The 17,872-nt window shown below is 43.9% G+C and overlaps 2 protein-coding genes across 3 annotated transcripts in view; both read left to right on the top strand.

Annotated features, from left to right (window-relative positions):
- The window catches only part of ptpn4a (protein tyrosine phosphatase non-receptor type 4a), a 35,255-nt gene extending 27,550 nt beyond the window's left edge, over window positions 1-7,705 (top strand). For both annotated transcript variants that reach the window (XM_077001297.1, XM_077001298.1), the window contains exons 17-27: window positions 230-313; window positions 432-488; window positions 890-1,046; window positions 1,443-1,609; window positions 4,438-4,528; window positions 4,619-4,680; window positions 4,789-4,935; window positions 5,058-5,186; window positions 5,275-5,423; window positions 5,795-5,930; window positions 7,192-7,705. In XM_077001297.1, coding sequence (XP_076857412.1) covers window positions 230-313; window positions 432-488; window positions 890-1,046; window positions 1,443-1,609; window positions 4,438-4,528; window positions 4,619-4,680; window positions 4,789-4,935; window positions 5,058-5,186; window positions 5,275-5,423; window positions 5,795-5,930; window positions 7,192-7,284 — 1,272 coding nt within the window. In that variant the 3' untranslated portion in view covers window positions 7,285-7,705. The remainder of the gene's footprint in view (window positions 1-229; window positions 314-431; window positions 489-889; window positions 1,047-1,442; window positions 1,610-4,437; window positions 4,529-4,618; window positions 4,681-4,788; window positions 4,936-5,057; window positions 5,187-5,274; window positions 5,424-5,794; window positions 5,931-7,191) is intronic.
- A 5,874-nt stretch (window positions 7,706-13,579) lies between these two features.
- The window catches only part of epb41l5 (erythrocyte membrane protein band 4.1 like 5), a 29,384-nt gene continuing 25,091 nt past the window's right edge, over window positions 13,580-17,872 (top strand). The window contains exons 1-2 of the mRNA XM_077001296.1: window positions 13,580-13,754; window positions 14,320-14,530. Coding sequence (XP_076857411.1) covers window positions 14,351-14,530 — 180 coding nt within the window. The 5' untranslated portion in view covers window positions 13,580-13,754; window positions 14,320-14,350. The remainder of the gene's footprint in view (window positions 13,755-14,319; window positions 14,531-17,872) is intronic.

The following is a 17,872-nucleotide window of genomic DNA, read 5'->3' as shown; positions in this document are numbered from 1 at the left end:
AATGGTTAGCTGTGCTGTTCGTGCATTTCTGTGCATCTAATTAAGTTTCATTGTGACATTGTAAAGTATCGAAGGCATATTGAAGCAATATGTTTTCCTGAGCTGTGGAAATTAGACTTTGATATAACGTGCGTCAGTGGCCGTAGTTAATATATTTAAGGAACCTGCATAAATAATGGTGTTTGAGTGTTGTGTGTTTGTCTGAACTCATGTTGGTTCTTTTCCTCAGCCCAACGGGGTTGTTCCTCACGACAATCTGGTCCTGATCAAGATGAAGCCAGATGAAAATGGAAGATTTGGATTCAACGTTACAGTAAGACTTTTTTATTGACAAAATAATTGGCCCCAAAAAAGAGAGTTTATGGCTAATAGTTTTAAACTGAAGAGTGTGGAAGGCATAACCGTTGAGTGTCTTCTGCTTGTTTCCTAAGGGGGGTTCTGACCAGAAGATGCCCATTATTGTGTCTCGGGTGGCCCCGGGCACGTCGGTAAGTATTAGTCAGAGTTCTGAATGTGTAACCTTCAGTTCCTTAAAAGATTCTGCTTCTGCCTTCTCACTTAAGATTATTGTCAAGAACAGTTCTTAGATGAACCGTTTCAACAGCTGCTCCATGAATATAAGGTTCGCTGTTAAAGGCGTCGTTACTAGGAAAGGCCATAATCGTTTCTTTTGTCTCAGGAACGTGATCTTTGTAATGGACATAAAACCCTGGACAGTGAGTTGGTCTGTAGACATGTTCACGATCTGCTCATTCAAACCCTCCAAGAACCTTCTGGGTTTGCCACACCAGGCTGTGGTGTGCGAAGGCCCACGCTCTTGCTCGTCTCGTTCGATTTTGGCGCAGCGTGTTTCCGCCCCGCGACCTCACCGCGCCCTCCGTCTCCCCAGGCCGACATGTGCGTGCCCCGCCTCAACGAGGGTGACCAGGTGGTGCTGATAAACGGCCGAGACATTTCGGAGCACACCCACGACCAGGTGGTCATGTTCATCAGGGCCAGCTGCGAGAGCCACTCGGGGGAGCTGATCCTGCTGGTCAGGCCCAACGGTGAGGGCCCAGCCCGGGTCATCGGTCCACCACCGTCGGGCTTCTGGTGTTCTCCAGGAGCAAACGTGTCTGATTATTGTAGGATTTGTGCAAGGGATTTGTAGGTGTTCTTATTTACTATATCTTCTATGGTAATGCAATAAGTATGCATTCATATCTATTCTCTTCATATGGTTATTTTAGCTATATGTTTCATAATGGTAGTTTTGGTAGCTTGTGCCTGAACATGAGGTTGTTCTACATGCATTACATTGCCTGTTTGCATCTTTCTCTCTAAATACACAACGTTCTGATGATGGGAGTTTATTTGTTAGGACGTTCCTTGGTGGTTTTGTTGGTGTGCTTCACACGTTTTGAGTCCAGTCACCCACTCGTGTTTTAACTTCCACTCTGCAGCTATATATGAAGTGGTGGAGGAGAAGCTGGAGTCGGAGCCAGACTTCCAGTACATCCCCGCGAAATCCCCAACGGACCCCTCCCAGGTGGACCAGGACGCCTGCACCGAGTCCGTCCAGCAGCTCAAGGAGGGTCTCAGCGGTGGAGCTCTGCTGGCCCAGTTTGATGTGAGTCTTCATGGGCGACGGTTCAGCCAGAAGGTCTGATGCTGGGAGGTCGAGCAGTGTGGGCAGTACGCCAGACTCTTGAAAGAGCTCCAGTGTGGATCTCCGCTCCGCGAGGGGGCAAGACGTCTGTGTGCTGAAGCAGACGGGGATGGAGGTGGTGGGGGTTTGGGCTGAAGTGGAGGGGGTTTCCTGTTTGTAATTTAGCGCACAAGTTAACGTAGTGCGGTGTTTGCATCCATAACGAGCAAAATGTCTGAAGCGTTTGCTGCTTCGTTTAGGAAGGTTTTGGAGAGCCGTTCCGAACTTCTGTGTGAGCTGTAATTCCTCAGCCCTTTACGTGGACGCTGATGTACAAAGAAGGTTGAAAACGTTTTAACGAATGAAGATGTAAAACTACGTTAAAAGGGAAGCAGCTATGTACGACATTATAGAGCATTATCACTATAGTACATAAAGGGAAGAACATGGGGGTTTTAATGCCAGTTTTACAGTAACAGATGCCAGAATATAGACATTGACATTTGTCAAGATCTTATGGGGAGTTACTGGTGTTGTAACGGGCTGAAATGTGCTACAGTGTTGCTTTAAGCTTTAAACCTCTTAAGGGTCATGTAAGCAGTCAAGGAGTTTATAAGGATGTGGTCATATCTACAAGAACTTCCTATTACTTCCTGTGTTTAATCAAACAGACTTTGTGTATGCGTGCGTGCGTGTGTGTGCGTGCGTGCGTGTGCGTGCATGGCGCGTGCGTGCGTGTGTGTGTGTGCGTGTGAACATATGCCTGCGTGTCTAAACGTCAGCTAACCAGAAGCTTCAGAAATCTTAGTGGTGAACTCTCTGTTGAACCTGGAATCGTATGTGGACTTAAACATGGACTTAAACGTGTCCTGCTAATGACTTTGTCTCATCATTGGTTCCTGAAGTCAAAGCCCAGCTCGTGTTCCCAGGTATTTCTAGTTTCACTGAGGGAGTGTGTGTCTAGGGCCAGGAGTTGTGAGATGTTTCTTAAACGGTTCTAGAGTCAGTAGATTGTCCTGTGGTTGTCTGGGAGGAAACTGGGGAGCATGTAGCATGAACACAACACAATAGATGTGGCGAAGGCAAATTAACATCCATGAACAACAGAGCAAATCTCCAAAGAGGTGAAGATCAAAGATAGATTGACTTCCCCTCTGATGTCATATATGACACGCTGTACCCTGTCGGGTGGAGGGGTGGGGGTTAAATGATCATCTAATATGGGCATTAGAAGAGACGGAGAGGTCAAATGAACCTGCTGCTTAAAGTGGAACCAAATGAGTAATGTCTGTGCTTCGCCCACATAGTGTCTGTGCTTCGCCCACATAGTGTCTGTGCTTCGCCCACATAGTGTCTGTGCTTCGCCCACATAGTGTCTGTGCTTCGCCCAGATAGAGTCTGTGCTTCACCCACATAGTGTCTGTGCTTCAAAAACATAGTGTCTGTGCTTCGCCCACATAGTGTCTGTGCTTCGCCCACATAGTGTCTGTGCTTCGCCCACATAGTGTCTGTGCTTCACCCAGATAGAGTCTGTGCTTCGCCCACATAGTGTCTGTGCTTCAAAAACATAGTGTCTGTGCTTCAAAAACATAGTGTCTGTGCTTCACCCACATAGTGTCTGTGCTTCAAAAACATAGTGTCTGTGCTTCAAAAACATAGTGTCTGTGCTTCACCCACATAGTGTCTGTGCTTCACCCACATAGTGTCTGTGCTTCACCCACATAGTGTCTGTGCTTCGCCCACATAGTGTCTGTGCTTCGCCCACATAGTGTCTGTGCTTCAAAAACATAGTGTCTGTGCTTCGCCCACATAGTGTCTGTGCTTCGCCCACATAGTGTCTGTGCTTCACCCACATAGTGTCTGTGCTTCACCCACATAGTGTCTGTGCTTCGCCCACATAGTGTCTGTGCTTCGCCCACATAGTGTCTGTGCTTCACCCAGATAGAGTCTGTGCTTCACCCACATAGTGTCTGTGCTTCGCCCACATAGTGTCTGTGCTTCGCCCACATAGTGTCTGTGCTTCGCCCACATAGTGTCTGTGCTTCACCCACATAGTGTCTGTGCTTCGCCCACATAGTGTCTGTGCTTCACCCAGATAGAGTCTGTGCTTCACCCACATAGAGTCTGTGCTTCGCCCACATAGTGTCTGTGCTTCGCCCACATAGTGTCTGTGCTTCGCCCACATAGTGTCTGTGCTTCACCCACATAGTGTCTGTGCTTCGCCCACATAGTGTCTGTGCTTCGCCCAGATAGAGTCTGTGCTTCACCCACATAGTGTCTGTGCTTCAAAAACATAGTGTCTGTGCTTCGCCCACATAGTGTCTGTGCTTCGCCCACACAGTGTCTGTGCTTCGCCCACACAGTGTTTGTGCTTCGAGTCTCACAACCATTTTTTGTCGTCTTTTCCTTGGAACATCTGTGATCATGCTTAATTCAGTCAGTACTCATGGATTAGCCTAATACTTGGGTTATTTCTGTATTCACATCTTACTTGGCTCTGTAATTCGTTCTCATAATATGCAGAATTTCTTTGTACAAAAAGATAATGTTATTAATTTTCTTACTGGTTTCCTAAAATCTAAAAGAAATTCCTAAAAGAAATTCAGTTTCTGAAATATCTCTTAATACAGAACTATCAGACATTCTTAGATATTTTTTTCTCTCCTTGAGTCATGTATAGATTTGTACTTTAATCAAATTATCAGAGAAGACCCGGGAATAAAAGAAATACATACATATGTTAGAAGAACAAACATATAGTTAATTTAGGCTTTGGGAGATTTAAACTTTATTTTTATTTTTCTTTAAAGCAACTTTACCGCAAAAGGCCTGGGATGACAATGTCATGTGCCAAATTACCTCAAAACATTTCCAAAAACCGCTACAGAGACATCTCACCCTGTGAGTATCACCACATTTTAAAGGTTCCTTTTTAATTCATCTTGGGCTGTGACTCTTCTGTTTAAACTGTTCCATTACCTTCTTGTTTAGACGATGCCACACGCGTCATCTTGAAAGGCTCAGATGACTATATCAATGCAAATTACATAAATGTGAGCTCGTTATTTATTTTTTTACATTTTTCTACATACATGTGCATCTTTATAGTGATTACCATAGACTTGCATTTCTGAGTTAGTCTTTGGCTGGTAAATTTTCAGATGGAAATTCCTGCTTCTAGTATCATCAATCGCTATATCGCCTGCCAAGGGCCACTACCCAACACGTGCACTGACTTCTGGGAGATGACCTGGGAGCAGGGCTCCTCGATGGTGGTAATGCTCACCACTCAGGTGGAGAGAGGCAGGGTATGATGAAGTTTAGCTTCTTTGATTCATTGTTTGTTTGTTTTTTTTTTTCTTTTTGGTTGGTTGGTTGGTTTGTTTTTCTGAGTCCGTATTCTCTTCTAACCGATACTTCCTTGGTTCAGGTGAAATGTCATCAGTACTGGCCCAATCCCTCAGGAACTGCCACCTACGGTGGATTCCAAGTTTCCTGTCAAACTGAGGAAGGAAATTCTGCATTCTTGGTTCGGGAGATGACCCTCACGCACACCGAGGTACATTTTCAATAGCACACACACACTACGTCCAAACTAAAACCTAAACACGGGCGCCTCAAAGGTGTTTTTTGTTTCGTTACCTCAGACGGAAGAGAGCAGGGGTCTTACACAGATCCAGTACCTGGCCTGGCCTGACCATGGAGTACCCGATGACTCGACAGACTTCTTGGACTTTGTGGCTCTGGTCCGGAGTAAAAGAGCGGGAAAAGACGAGCCCGTTGTGGTGCACTGCAGGTGAATTGTGGTTTTGACGGATCCAAACGGAGCTCCAGTATCTTTATCAAGATGGTGGCATTAGAGGTGGAGGACACATTGAGTTAAACCCAGAGGTGCTGTTTTCAGATCCACGTTTGCCAGCACTACTGTGCCTGGTCTTGTCTCTCATACGCCACTCTACACTGACTCATACTAGACCAGCTCTGTATTTAATGGGCTTGGCATCTCATCAGATCACCATAAATTCCAGCATTTTATTGTTGTTTTTAGACCATAGTCACTACTGAACCCCTGGGACTCAACAGAAATCTCCAGTCACTCATCCCTGTGCTCCCTCCCCCTCTCTGTCTTCCTCTCTCTTTTCTCCTCTCCCTCCTCTCTCTGCCCAGCGCTGGGATTGGCCGGACGGGAGTTCTCATCACCATGGAGACAGCGATGTGTTTAATGGAGTGCAGTCAGCCGGTGTATCCGTTAGACATTGTGAGGACCATGCGGGACCAGCGGGCGATGATGATCCAGACCCCTGTGAGTCCTGATTCCCAACTGGCCCCTCCCACCATGTTCAGCGTTAAGGGGTGACGTGTCAGTTGCACCTAGCAGAAATCACGCGGGCTACATCAGCCACTTCCCAGAGGCCCGGGACCCAGAACAGGGGTGGATGAGTCACAGTGTGCGGTGGTGTAGTGTAGACGGGTCTGGCCGGGGTTTCACGGCTCTATCAGCCGCTCTAATTTGGTTACGTTGCGTAACGGCTTTAATGAAAGCTTCCTGCCCTGGGGCTGAGAGTCAAGCTACAGGCTAATTACACAGGAAGAGGGAACGATATGCTGGTCAGGTCTACCAGCACAGGAAATAGAACAGCATGATGACATACATGTACACCTACCGCCCACTACACGCGCGCACACACTTATATACACACACACACTTGTATACACACACACACTTATATACACACACACACACTTATATACACACACACACACACACACACACACACACTTATATACACACACACACTTATATACACACACACACTTATATACACACACACACTTATATACACACACACACTTATATACACACACACACACTTGTATACACACACACACACTTATATACACACACACACTTATATACACACACACACTTATATACACACACACACTTATACACACACACTTATACACACACACTTATATACACACACACACACACTTATATACACACACACACACTTATATACACACACACTTATATACACACACACACTTATATACACACACACACACACATATACACACACACACACACATATACACACACACACACACTTATATACACACACACTTATATACACACACACTTATATACACACACACACACACACTTATATACACACACACACACTTATATACACACACACACACACACACGCACACACACACGCACACACACTTATATATACACACACACACACACACACACTTATATATACACACGCACACATACTTGTGTATATATACACACACACACTCAATTATACACCACGCACACACACTTATACACGCGCACACATACACACACGCACACACACACACACATACACACACAAACACTTATATATACACACACACACTTACTGATTTCCTCTCAATCCCTTGGCAGATACATATGCAGTCTTAACACATGGCAGCTCATTCAGTGTAGTCCTACGCTGTACCATTACATATGCTTGTATATCATATATGTTTGACATTTTGTCTTTTTTTTCCTCTCTTCTCAGAGCCAGTTCAAATTTGTGTGTGAGGCCATTCTGAAGGTCTACGAGGAAAGGCCGGTGAAAGCAGTCAATCCCACACCACCCAAGCCAGACTAAAGCAAACGCCACCAACTTCACCGATGAGCGCTGGGGCTCTACTTACGGATATTCAAGGCCTTGAGAAAGTGTTGCACTCTGGATGCACCCCACATACACATTACAATCAGAGACTTTACTACCATGACTTCATTCTCTAGTGGGTGCAGGGGTAAAGCTTTTCACATTGTCATAGCAAAAGAAGAGAAACTTGGAATTTACTATAATTATTCAAATACCAAGCTACAGTTCTATTATTATTATTATTATGATTATTATTTTATTTATTTTGTTATAGTTGTTGTAAGCTTAATTTTCTTTTTCTAATTGGTGTGCAATGCCTTTTAGATAAAAAAAAAAATAAACATGGACATTTAGGTCAAATTAGGTTAATTAACATTAAGCAACACAAAGAGGGTTAATTAACATTAAGCAACACAAAGAGGGTGTTCAGTACTGCAAACTTTTTCAAGGCACTGTGCAAAACCCTTAGGAACACACCAAAAACAATGGAGAAAAAACAAACTCTTGAGCCAGAAACACACATAGGACATAAATCAAGCACTATTGCACTTTATGCTGGCAAAGGGACTATTGGCCAAGCATCGAGGAGTGGGAGGACAAAAGACAAAAACTTAACATCAAATAAAGGTGAATTTGGTACTTGTAGAGACTTTTCTGCACCCAGGATTTGAAAAATATATATATGTATGCTGATAAATAGTGGAGTTTGCTGTAGTGCCATATGTGAGTGCAGAGAGCCAGTCTGGGGGGGGGGGGGGGGGGGGGGGGGCGTCTTTCTTTCCTTTATTTTTATTATTATTTTAATATTATGTGCTGGCCGTGCTAATGGGTAAAGAATGAACGGAGAGATGTGCCCAGTGGTCAGGAACAGACCTGTGCTGCAGGTGAACAAATGTCTTTTTTTTTTTTTTTTAAGGGTATTTATTGTGCTCTAGTTTTAATGCCGAGCCCTGTCTGTTGAACAAAAATGCATTTTATAAATTGATTTGTGTTCCTTATTCCTTTAGAGTTAACAGTTCCTTTAGCTGGATTTATGTTGTTACTACTCCCCCCCCCCCCCCCCCAAATTGTTGTGGTGGTTTGGTTTGGTTTTGGAGTTTTTTTGGTTTTTTGGGGAGTGCAGATGATTATTTTTATTTATTAATTTCTTTGCTTTTTATTGAAATCCATGCAGTCGCCAAGAAACCTAGAGCACTTTGAGTTGTGTGTGTGTGTGTGTGTGTGTGTGTGTGTGTGTGTGTGTGTGTGTGTGTGTGTGTGTGTGTGTGTGTCCGTGACCGTGACCGTGCTTGCAGTCTTTTTTTTTTTTTCATTTTTTTTTTTTATGCTTGTCTTGATGAAGTGTTAAGGCAGGATTACCACACATCACTAAGCAACTTTTACAAGGCACGGTGCGTAGTGCTTACTTAACTGGATCTTTAGTACTATAGTAGGTGGGGGGCGTGGACATGCATTAGTCTCTCCATTTGTGCCTCTTCCGAGTTGCAGGTAATTCACATCCCATAATCACCACAGCTTTCTGTAGTCATCCTCACCTTGGTCAGTCTGACCAGGGAGGTTTTGTCATTCTACTTAACAATTCTCAGACCTGATGAGTTGATTGAAACAAATGATTTCCATCTTGACAGCATGTTCAGGATTAATGGATTTATACTGCCACTGCTACCACCATATGAACTTTCTCAGAACGCCTCAGCTCAAAAAGACAGACAGGATGTCATCATACAAGCTGTATTTCTACAGACAAACCTCTATTGACATTTGCCAGGGGATATTATTTATACTTTCAGATCTTCCTGATGTAAGATTATTCACCTTGCCCCCCCCCTTTTCTCCGTGTCGTGTGCAACACCTGTAAAAGTAAGACGGCCCATAAGGAATGTAAGGAATTAAGCGTTCTCTTGAAATAAATGGATTCCACTTTAAAGCTCATAATCCATCCAGGGGTGTAGTTCACTCTCTCCTCGCTGCAGGCAATTTTGTATGTGAGCACTTTTATACAGAATACGAGTATAATGTCCAGTTGGTGCATTACATGCTAAATTGAACATCATGGGAGTAGGAACCAGGTTTTTGCTTATATTGGTTTTGTACAAAGGGTGTTTTTATACACACACCATATATATATATATATATATATATATATATATATATATATATATATATATGAGAGAGACCTTTCCATTTGTGGTGTGTAACTGGGAGTTCACATATGTTCCTGTGATGGGTGGTGCAGTGTCAGCACGGCCTAGTGGGTGGTGCTCTCTCTGAGCCTGTAGGAGAGTGAGATCATGGCCAAGACTCAGCACTGCACGACCAGAGAAAGGGAGAGAGGGCGGATGATGTGTTTGTGAGGGAGCGTGAGCGTGCACTAGCATCTACGTGCACTAGCATCTACGCACGCCAGCGGGCGTGCCAGCTTGTTCATACTCCGAGTCTCCCTCTCTGTGTTATTGTGGTATTTTATGGGAATGGATGCGTGCACGTGTAGCCCCAGTCATGCTGTGTTGACGTGTGTCGTCTCCCCCCCCCCCCCCCCCCAACCTGGCCTTAGGCATTTCAGCTAAATGCTCTAGTGCAGCATATAGGTCAGGATAGCAAGTTGACCTTTTCGGTTAACTTTTCCTTATGTTTACTTAGCCTAGCCTAATTTTAGAGAGCCTGGTTCAAACTAAATATGCTAATATATATTTGTACACAACAGTCAGCATTTTATGAGCTTTGCCTACATCAAATGTCCATGTCTCCTTCCGTCGGCTCTGTCTCACGCCCTCTTTGGCATGCTGCATATTCAGGTCCGTCACGACTTACCGAGGAAACCGCTGGACAATAGGAAACAATTTTGGATATAAAGGTCTTGAGAACCTTGCACAGCTCTGCAGATCATGAAATGTTACCTGTGGGTTCTGTTGCATATTCCTCTAGTAGTACTGGAAATTAGTACATGGCTAAGCTTGAAACCCTAGTAGTGGGTACCATATGCATAACCGAAAGGTGTTGTTTTGCTCGAGTCGGGCATGATGGAGATGTAGGAGGGGATTATTGAATGTCTTCTCCTGGACGGCCGTGCAAAACCCATCCAGCATAATATTTCAGGGTTTGGTATGATGAGGCAAAACGGAAAACTGATTAACTTTTGAAAAATGTAATGTTTCATGCCTTGTGATAAAGGACAGCACTTTCCAACAGAGAAGTTCACGAAAGCTCCTCAAACATGTGTTATTGAACATTTATAGAGTTTTGTTGACATTCTATTTTTTTGTTCCCTACGGACACCTGTAAGAAAGAAAACCTGTGCCACTTGTTGAATTTTGTAAATACTCTAGACAGTGTGAATACAATATTGTATATTAAAAAATCTTTAAAATAAAAAGGTGTGATGTTGCATTCAATTTTAAATTGTTTTTTTATTTGCAAATGACCTAATGTGTAAATAGAAGTGGGTAGCTTTTCTCTCCAGATCTCATCTAACAATGTAAGGAACAGAAGAGTAGATAGACATGGCATTTGCCATTTTTATAAGGGATTTGCTCAAGCTTTCTGAGCCTAACCAAGCACACCCCCACCCCCACTTCCTTCCTGCTCCATAGACCTCCATTAATCTTTCTAATTCCTCTTCACTGATTAATTATACACCAATATTTGTATGTCCTAAAAGAAAGATGCTCCTGAACAGTTTTCTGTTTCTTGACTTTATGTTTGTTTTTTCATCCTCATAATTTTTTTTTCCACTGTTCCTTCCACATTAAAGTTCAAGCCATTAAATGTGGAATGTATCTTTGGGCTATTCTCTCATGTTTTCCTCTCGTAACCCACAGGACGCTGGTGAGGCAGCCAGGGTTCACTGCATCTAACTCTGGCACCCCCTGCTGGCAAAGGCAATAACAAGTAGTTCCCATTTATTTAAGCTTTGAAATCAATGTGATAATGAGTGCTGAATAAAAATACACGGGCTTGAGGTCACATAGTAAGAGTATGATGCTAGTGTTATAATAAACACTCTCTGCCTCTCAAAGTTGTTGGAGAGCTTTGGGACACCCCTGCTAAATTAGCTTCTTTTGTGCCAAGTATTTACTTAGTTTATGATTGTGTTGTGGTTCAGTAAACACCCCCCCCCCCCCCCCCCCGTGCATCCACATGTCGGGAGGGAAATACAACCTGTCAGTTCTTATTAGGACTTCCTCAGCATTTCACTGTGGTCAGCATTAGCGCTAGAGCATCATTACAGTAGCTATAAACCTCCCATAGGAACCCCATTTTTGGTATGAAAAGCCAAAGTCCACGCAGCATCAAAGTAAATAGTCTAATTTCTTGCTCATTAATACATTTGGTTATGCAAATGAGCCTCTGCACAGTGTACCCTTCTCCTGGGCAACTGGATGATCTGTATTTAACTGGCCTTTACTTCATGCAGGTTCAGAACATTATATCTGTCCAAGACACAGAGGGCATTCTTGATTTCTACAGGTGATCAAAATCTCGAAGAACCCAGTGGGTGGCAGTGTTGTAAAAAAACAAAGGCTTGTAAATACCTGGCCACCTCTGTAAAGAGAGAGACAAAAATGGGGTAGATAGGGTTATGGTTAAGGTGGCATTGATTTATTCAGAAGACTACAAACATAGTAGACTATTTTGAGAGAAACAATGTCTTATTCAATTAGACAAATTCCAGTTTAGCAGTTCAGTATGACAATTTCATGACAGTTGGAAGTTTAGCTAAGGCCATAGCTACTATAGCTGCTCAAAACCAAACACATCTCTGTTGAAAGGGGAGTCTTGTGATAAAGGATTAAGTACAGTGTAGACAGCACCACTGTAGCATCAGCATGTCATGTTGGAGTTCTGCCTGAGGGGAAACTACGATCTGACAGAGGTGTGGACCATGATAGTTATGACTCTCTGCATCATCACAGAAACAGGTTAGCTACATAATTTAAAACTTTCAGCACATATTAATGAAAACAAAAATAAACATAAAATAAATGAACAACAAAACACCAAAAAAGTTTTATCTAAAAGTCTTTTAGAGTTGTCGTCCCTTTTAAATAAAGGTATTTGCGAAGCTATTGTGAGTGTTCATTCGTTAGCATTCCCAGATCACATGCTTAGGTATAGAGTTGCTTTAAATGCTTCCTGTTTAGTGTACATTTCATCTGCCAATAACAGTACAGGATATAAACCCATAATCATTTCCTGTACCATAACACCCTTTACTGCCTGCTTCTGCTGGCCCTGCTGATCAGTGTCCAAGTCTAACATAGATTTTTCAGACAAACTTAATAAAATTGCCAACATTTCCTCTCAAGGCTAATCTGTAGCAACATTCCTCTTAACTATGAATCTTCTCTGCTTTCTCCCGTACTAAACCTGCTCTCTGCTCTGAATTATTTGTCAAATCCAATTCACTTGCCTGTCAGCTCAATCCTGCCCCCACCACACTTCTTAAAAAGAGTTCCTCAATTATCTACGACCCTACGATTCCATGAACACGTCTCTCACCTCAGCTGATGTCCGTGTAGTGCTTAAAACATCTGCCATCACTCCCACTCTCATAATCACAGGTCTAGATACAGTCACCTTTGACCTAAGCTGTTATAAAGGGTCGTGACTTTTTAAATGCATTCAATCTTGACCAGCACTAATCTGTTTGAGCCTTTTCAGTACAGCTTCTGTGCAATGTGTAACACTGAGATGGACTTGACTAAAATCTGATACCACTGCTGTTATATAAGGCATCACCCAGGGATCAGGACTTGACCCTCTACTTTCAACACCACTATATTTCCTCTCAGATTTTTTGCCGTCATGGACTTTTGCTGGTGATACTCAGATCTGTGTACACATCAACACCACTAATCTACCATCTCCTGCCCTGATATCTTATTTCACTTACAATGGCTACCTGTCCCACTTTGCATGCAGTTGAAGCTTCTCCTGCTAACATTGTACCTGCTGTAGTCCTGCTCACTGCCCCACCCAAACCTGTAAGTGCCCTGGTCAAAGCTGGGGTCAGATATTTCAACATAATAGCCCCTAAACTGCTGAACACTACTTCAATAACTTAATGACTTTCACTGTCACATGAATGAATAAGGCGCTATATAAATTATTATTGTTGTTGTTGTTGTTATTATTATTATTATTACTATTATTATAATAATTGCTATTCTTATTATTATTATCATTATTGCTGTGTCCTACACTGAAACATTCCCAACGTTTCTGGCCCTTTAAATGTTAATCCACTCTCATGGATTATACACCAACGTCACTTCCTGAAGGAGAAAAAAGAAACTCCTACATCTTTGGGTCTTGGAGATTAAGCTCGCTTTATATTTGTTCTCGGAGGAACACCGTGTTTAGGTCCATTTGCGCAGTAAACATGGCAAACTCGCACCAGAAAGTTGTTTTTGATGAGTTCTGAAGCAGGTAGACCATCATCTTCACCGGGATCCCCAAACCCACTAGTAAGTGTGGCTTTGTCTCGGGACCAACAAGTGGATCCGCCTGGACTCACGGAGCTTTAGTTACAATGTATCGGACCGTCTCCATATATGGCGCTTGTTTGTAAATATGCATGTTGTGTTTTGTTGTAAATTACTGTAATCTCGTTAATCCCGTTAGGAACAGGCGGATGGCTGGTTGCATCCAGATTATGCATGAATTATATCTGTATTCTGTACTAAAATAGTTGTCAGCAGCTGTATTTACATTCGCATGTGGTGGATTGATCCTAGTTATGATCGCTGATCAGCAGAAGGGATTTTGATCTTGAAACATAATCGCCTCGTTTGACAGAATTTGGTGGAAAAATGTTTTAACGACTTTTAAAATTTGTAGCTGTTTCTGAACATCAGTGTCCAGTGTTGAGCTACATAACCACCTGTGTCCCTATATGAGTCCCGGTACACAGATTTATTTCCCTTCTAAATACTCACCGGACACTTTTGTGCTTCTACATATCGACACCTGGATCCGTAGATGTTTTTGGGAGTTGCAGCGGTACCTTTTACACCTCGTGTTCTCCTCCAGATCTACAGGTAGGTCACACAGGTCCCGAATCATGCTCAGCTTCCTCCGCCGGACTCTGGGCCGCCGGTCCATCCGCAAGCAGGCTGAGAAGGTCCGGCACCGAGAGGCGCAGCGGGCCGCCACCCACATCCCTGCAGCTGGAGACGCCAAGGCCATCATCACCTGCAGGGTGTCCCTGCTGGACGGAACCGACGTCAGCGTGGACCTACCCGTGCGTACCTCCCCAGACTCGCCTGTCTCTTAATTCTTCAGGTTCACTTTAATAATGGTCTGTTTGTTAATGGAAAGAGTTCTTGCTATGCCAGTCGGGTTGCTTTTATTTGGTGACTAACGCAGCTGTTGTGAAACAGTTTCATGTTGCCCTCCTAGTTATACTTAAGTTTCAGGCCTCTGTAGTTTATCCAACTTATTATTGAAATTAATCATCATGCACCTTTTACACTTTAAAGTCCTTGAAGGAAAACAAAAAAACCCTTGGAGGGTTTTTGAGTGACACTGAAGCCTCTGACGGGCCTCTTTTTTTCCCCGGTCGGTTTTTGGACGGCCATTGAACTCTTCCCACGCCTGACATCCATGAGGTGTCTACCAGTACAACATGTTGTTGACATAAAAAGGGGCAAAGTGCCATGATGTTAGTTGTGCTAGTATACTCCTGAATGAACCTGGATTGGTAGTCAAGGTTACTGTTGGCTTGACAACCCCTGGTGCAGTGTATGCGATTGGGGTTGTAGAGTTTATATAAGGAAAATAAATTTCAGTTTTGCTTTAGCAGGCCTATTGCACATCAAAACAGTTGAGCTCCCATCTGAATTGTCACAAAGTCATTTAGGCAGAGCAAAGCTGTTGTACATCAGAACAAAAGTGGGGAATATTGGAGTAGATTAACCAATTAGATTAGAAAATGATTATAATCTACATGGCTGGAGATGAAACTTTTGTCATGAGGAAAATAACCCAAAGTTAGCTCACAACCCCGTAAAATTCAGTTTGCTTTCCAAACGTCTCAGTTCTGTGTTGTAATTCCGATGATTTCCATCTGCAAATGTTTGACAGTTTGTGGAAAAAAAAGTGAAAGTGTAAATCAAATTCCTTGGAAACCGATCTGCTGGGCCCTGGTGGTGGTGTACACGTTGTGCATGGGCCCTGCATGCTGTTTGTGTTTCTTCTTGCATGCGTGTGCAGACGTGGAGGACGTGAGGTCGTCCTGCCACCAGAGAGCTTCTCCCTGTGTTAATGTGTAACGCATCCAGGATGGAATCACCCGGCTCAGACCTGCACTAGTACATATCGCACCACCTTCCCAACCGTGATATCTCGTTCGTTTCAAATGGCTGCTCACGTCACGTGACGGGCCGGGTGGCAAATGGGTCCAGTCGGACTCCTTTGAGCCTCTGGTGGTATTTACTGGGTGTGGGGGGTAAGGCTGTCTGTCGTCCCAGGCTGCTCCTGGGGGCCCTTTTCCTGGGTCGGTGCACCCGGGGTGGGCGCTGTGGTTTGTTGCTGGACGCGGGGGAGAGCTGAAGTGGATCATGGGTGTGATGCTTCAGTGCTCTCCCAAGAACTGGGAGGATCCCTCCTGAACGTCTCCGTTCTGTCATAACAGTCTTTTAGTTCTTCGTGATTCCTATGAAGTGATTAGGAAATAGCGTCTTGTTCTTGTGATATTTATCTCACTTGTTCTTATTTGGCGGTTTGTGGGATATAGCAGAGTAAAAGCTTCAAAGCCTGAAGGTTTTCAGAAGTTCGGAGAGCTTCATGTGTGTGTATCTATCCTAGCGTATGTCCACATGCTCAAGTATTTATGATCCGAGGCTGTGTGTTGGTGATATATGCTGGCTCCTGTAAGTCTCGTGTCAGTCAAGAGGGCGAACCACCCCAGACCTCTTCCACTGAAGGCCCTTAGCTTTTTCCAGACTCCACAGGGATGGCAGTTGCCTGTTATTTGCCGAGTGGAAATGGCCCATGCTGAAACTGAATATAGGTGTCTTGTTTCAGTCTGGTTTCAGCTGGCATCACAATCAGCCTGGTCCTGCTTTGTTCTTAGCTCAGACGCATGTGCTAAATTCTGCACCGTCTCCATCTTTATCAACAAAGTGCTGATGCACTACGGGTTTAGAAGGCATGACTCGTAGTGGCAGGAATGTTGACAAAAAGGGCCCAGTGTGAGTGAGAAACATAAAAGTATCAAGGGGTGTTGGGATAATCAGTGTTGTCTCTGTTTAGGACCTCGAATGATTAACGCGAACCTTTATGGGTGTATCTTCAACTCATCACGGGTGTGTTTACTCTAAACATTCTGCTAGTGTGGATGCAGCATCAGATGTGGGGGAGAGAGAGGAGAGAGCCCTGCACGAATCTGTAGATTCAGAACTGCAACCGTGAAACTTTCCTATTAACGAAACCCCACATACTATGTTTTAGGCACAGACTAATACTAATTCATTTGCCAATTTCATCCCTATATTGTTGTTTGACTGTAGATTTAAGCTAAGATGGTTCAAGTACTTGTTAGTCTTGAGATTTCTAAATCCAGATGGATTTAGAAAAGGTCAGTTTCTGCTTGACTTGTCCAGGAAAAAACAAAGCAGTTGTGTTTTGAATCAGATCACTGACCAGTGAGTCGTACCAATAAACAATCACAACAATTCATACCTTTTAGAGCTCGTTAGTTGAGCTTGTCTGTACATCTTCATAAATCCCATCGCCGCACCATTTAGTAACGGAGTCCACGCATTTCTTCAGGCCAGAGAAAAGCGACTCGGAAACAAAACGTGGCCATAAAACAACTCAAGCTGCACAAACATTCACTATCTTTCCAGTGCGTCTCAAAGACCATGTTTCCATGGGATACCGGGAAAATACCCGTATAGGCGATATCTCTGCTGCCCGTCCCTGTGTGCCCGTCCCACAACCTGCCCAGGGTTCAGCGGCTTGGCGTCCCATCCGTCACCAGACGTGGAGCCAGGCCCGTGCTGGGGGGGCCACGGTGTTCACAGGCCTCCGTGCTGGGGGGGCCACGGTGTTCACAGGCCTCCGTGCTGGGGGGGCCACGGTGTTCACAGGCCTCCGTGCTGGGGGGGCCACGGTGTTCACTGGCCTCCACGCTGGGGGGGCCACGGTGTTCACTGGCCTCCGTGCTGGGGAGGCCCCGGTGTTCACAGGCCTCCGCGCTGGGGGGGCCCCGGTGTTCACAGGCCTCCGCGCTGGGGGCCGCATTTCTTCACAATGGGCCCTTTGTGTGCATCATCAGGAACCTCTATGGATGCACAAGTAATTGTTTGCTAATCATTATTGCGATATTGACTACACAGTACTGATTAAACAGAAGTTTACGATATCTAAAAAGAAAAAAAAAACAACCTGTATTATTCTGTACATAATTTAAAACAAGGTATCCATATACTTAGACTAACAACATTTTAAGCAGGTAAACCTCTTAAAATGTTGCATTAAAGGTTGTTTTAGTAGCTCAAGTGCAAAGCATATCCCAAACACCATTCATAACTGCAGTGTTTATGAATGTGCATTTTGTTAGTTATTCAGTGTAGACAAG

Source organism: Brachyhypopomus gauderio, chromosome 4, assembly GCF_052324685.1.
Source record: "Brachyhypopomus gauderio isolate BG-103 chromosome 4, BGAUD_0.2, whole genome shotgun sequence".
NCBI lineage: Eukaryota > Metazoa > Chordata > Actinopteri > Gymnotiformes > Hypopomidae > Brachyhypopomus > Brachyhypopomus gauderio.
The sequence above is the reverse complement of the archived record's forward strand: the minus strand, read 5'-3'. Positions and strand labels throughout refer to the sequence as shown.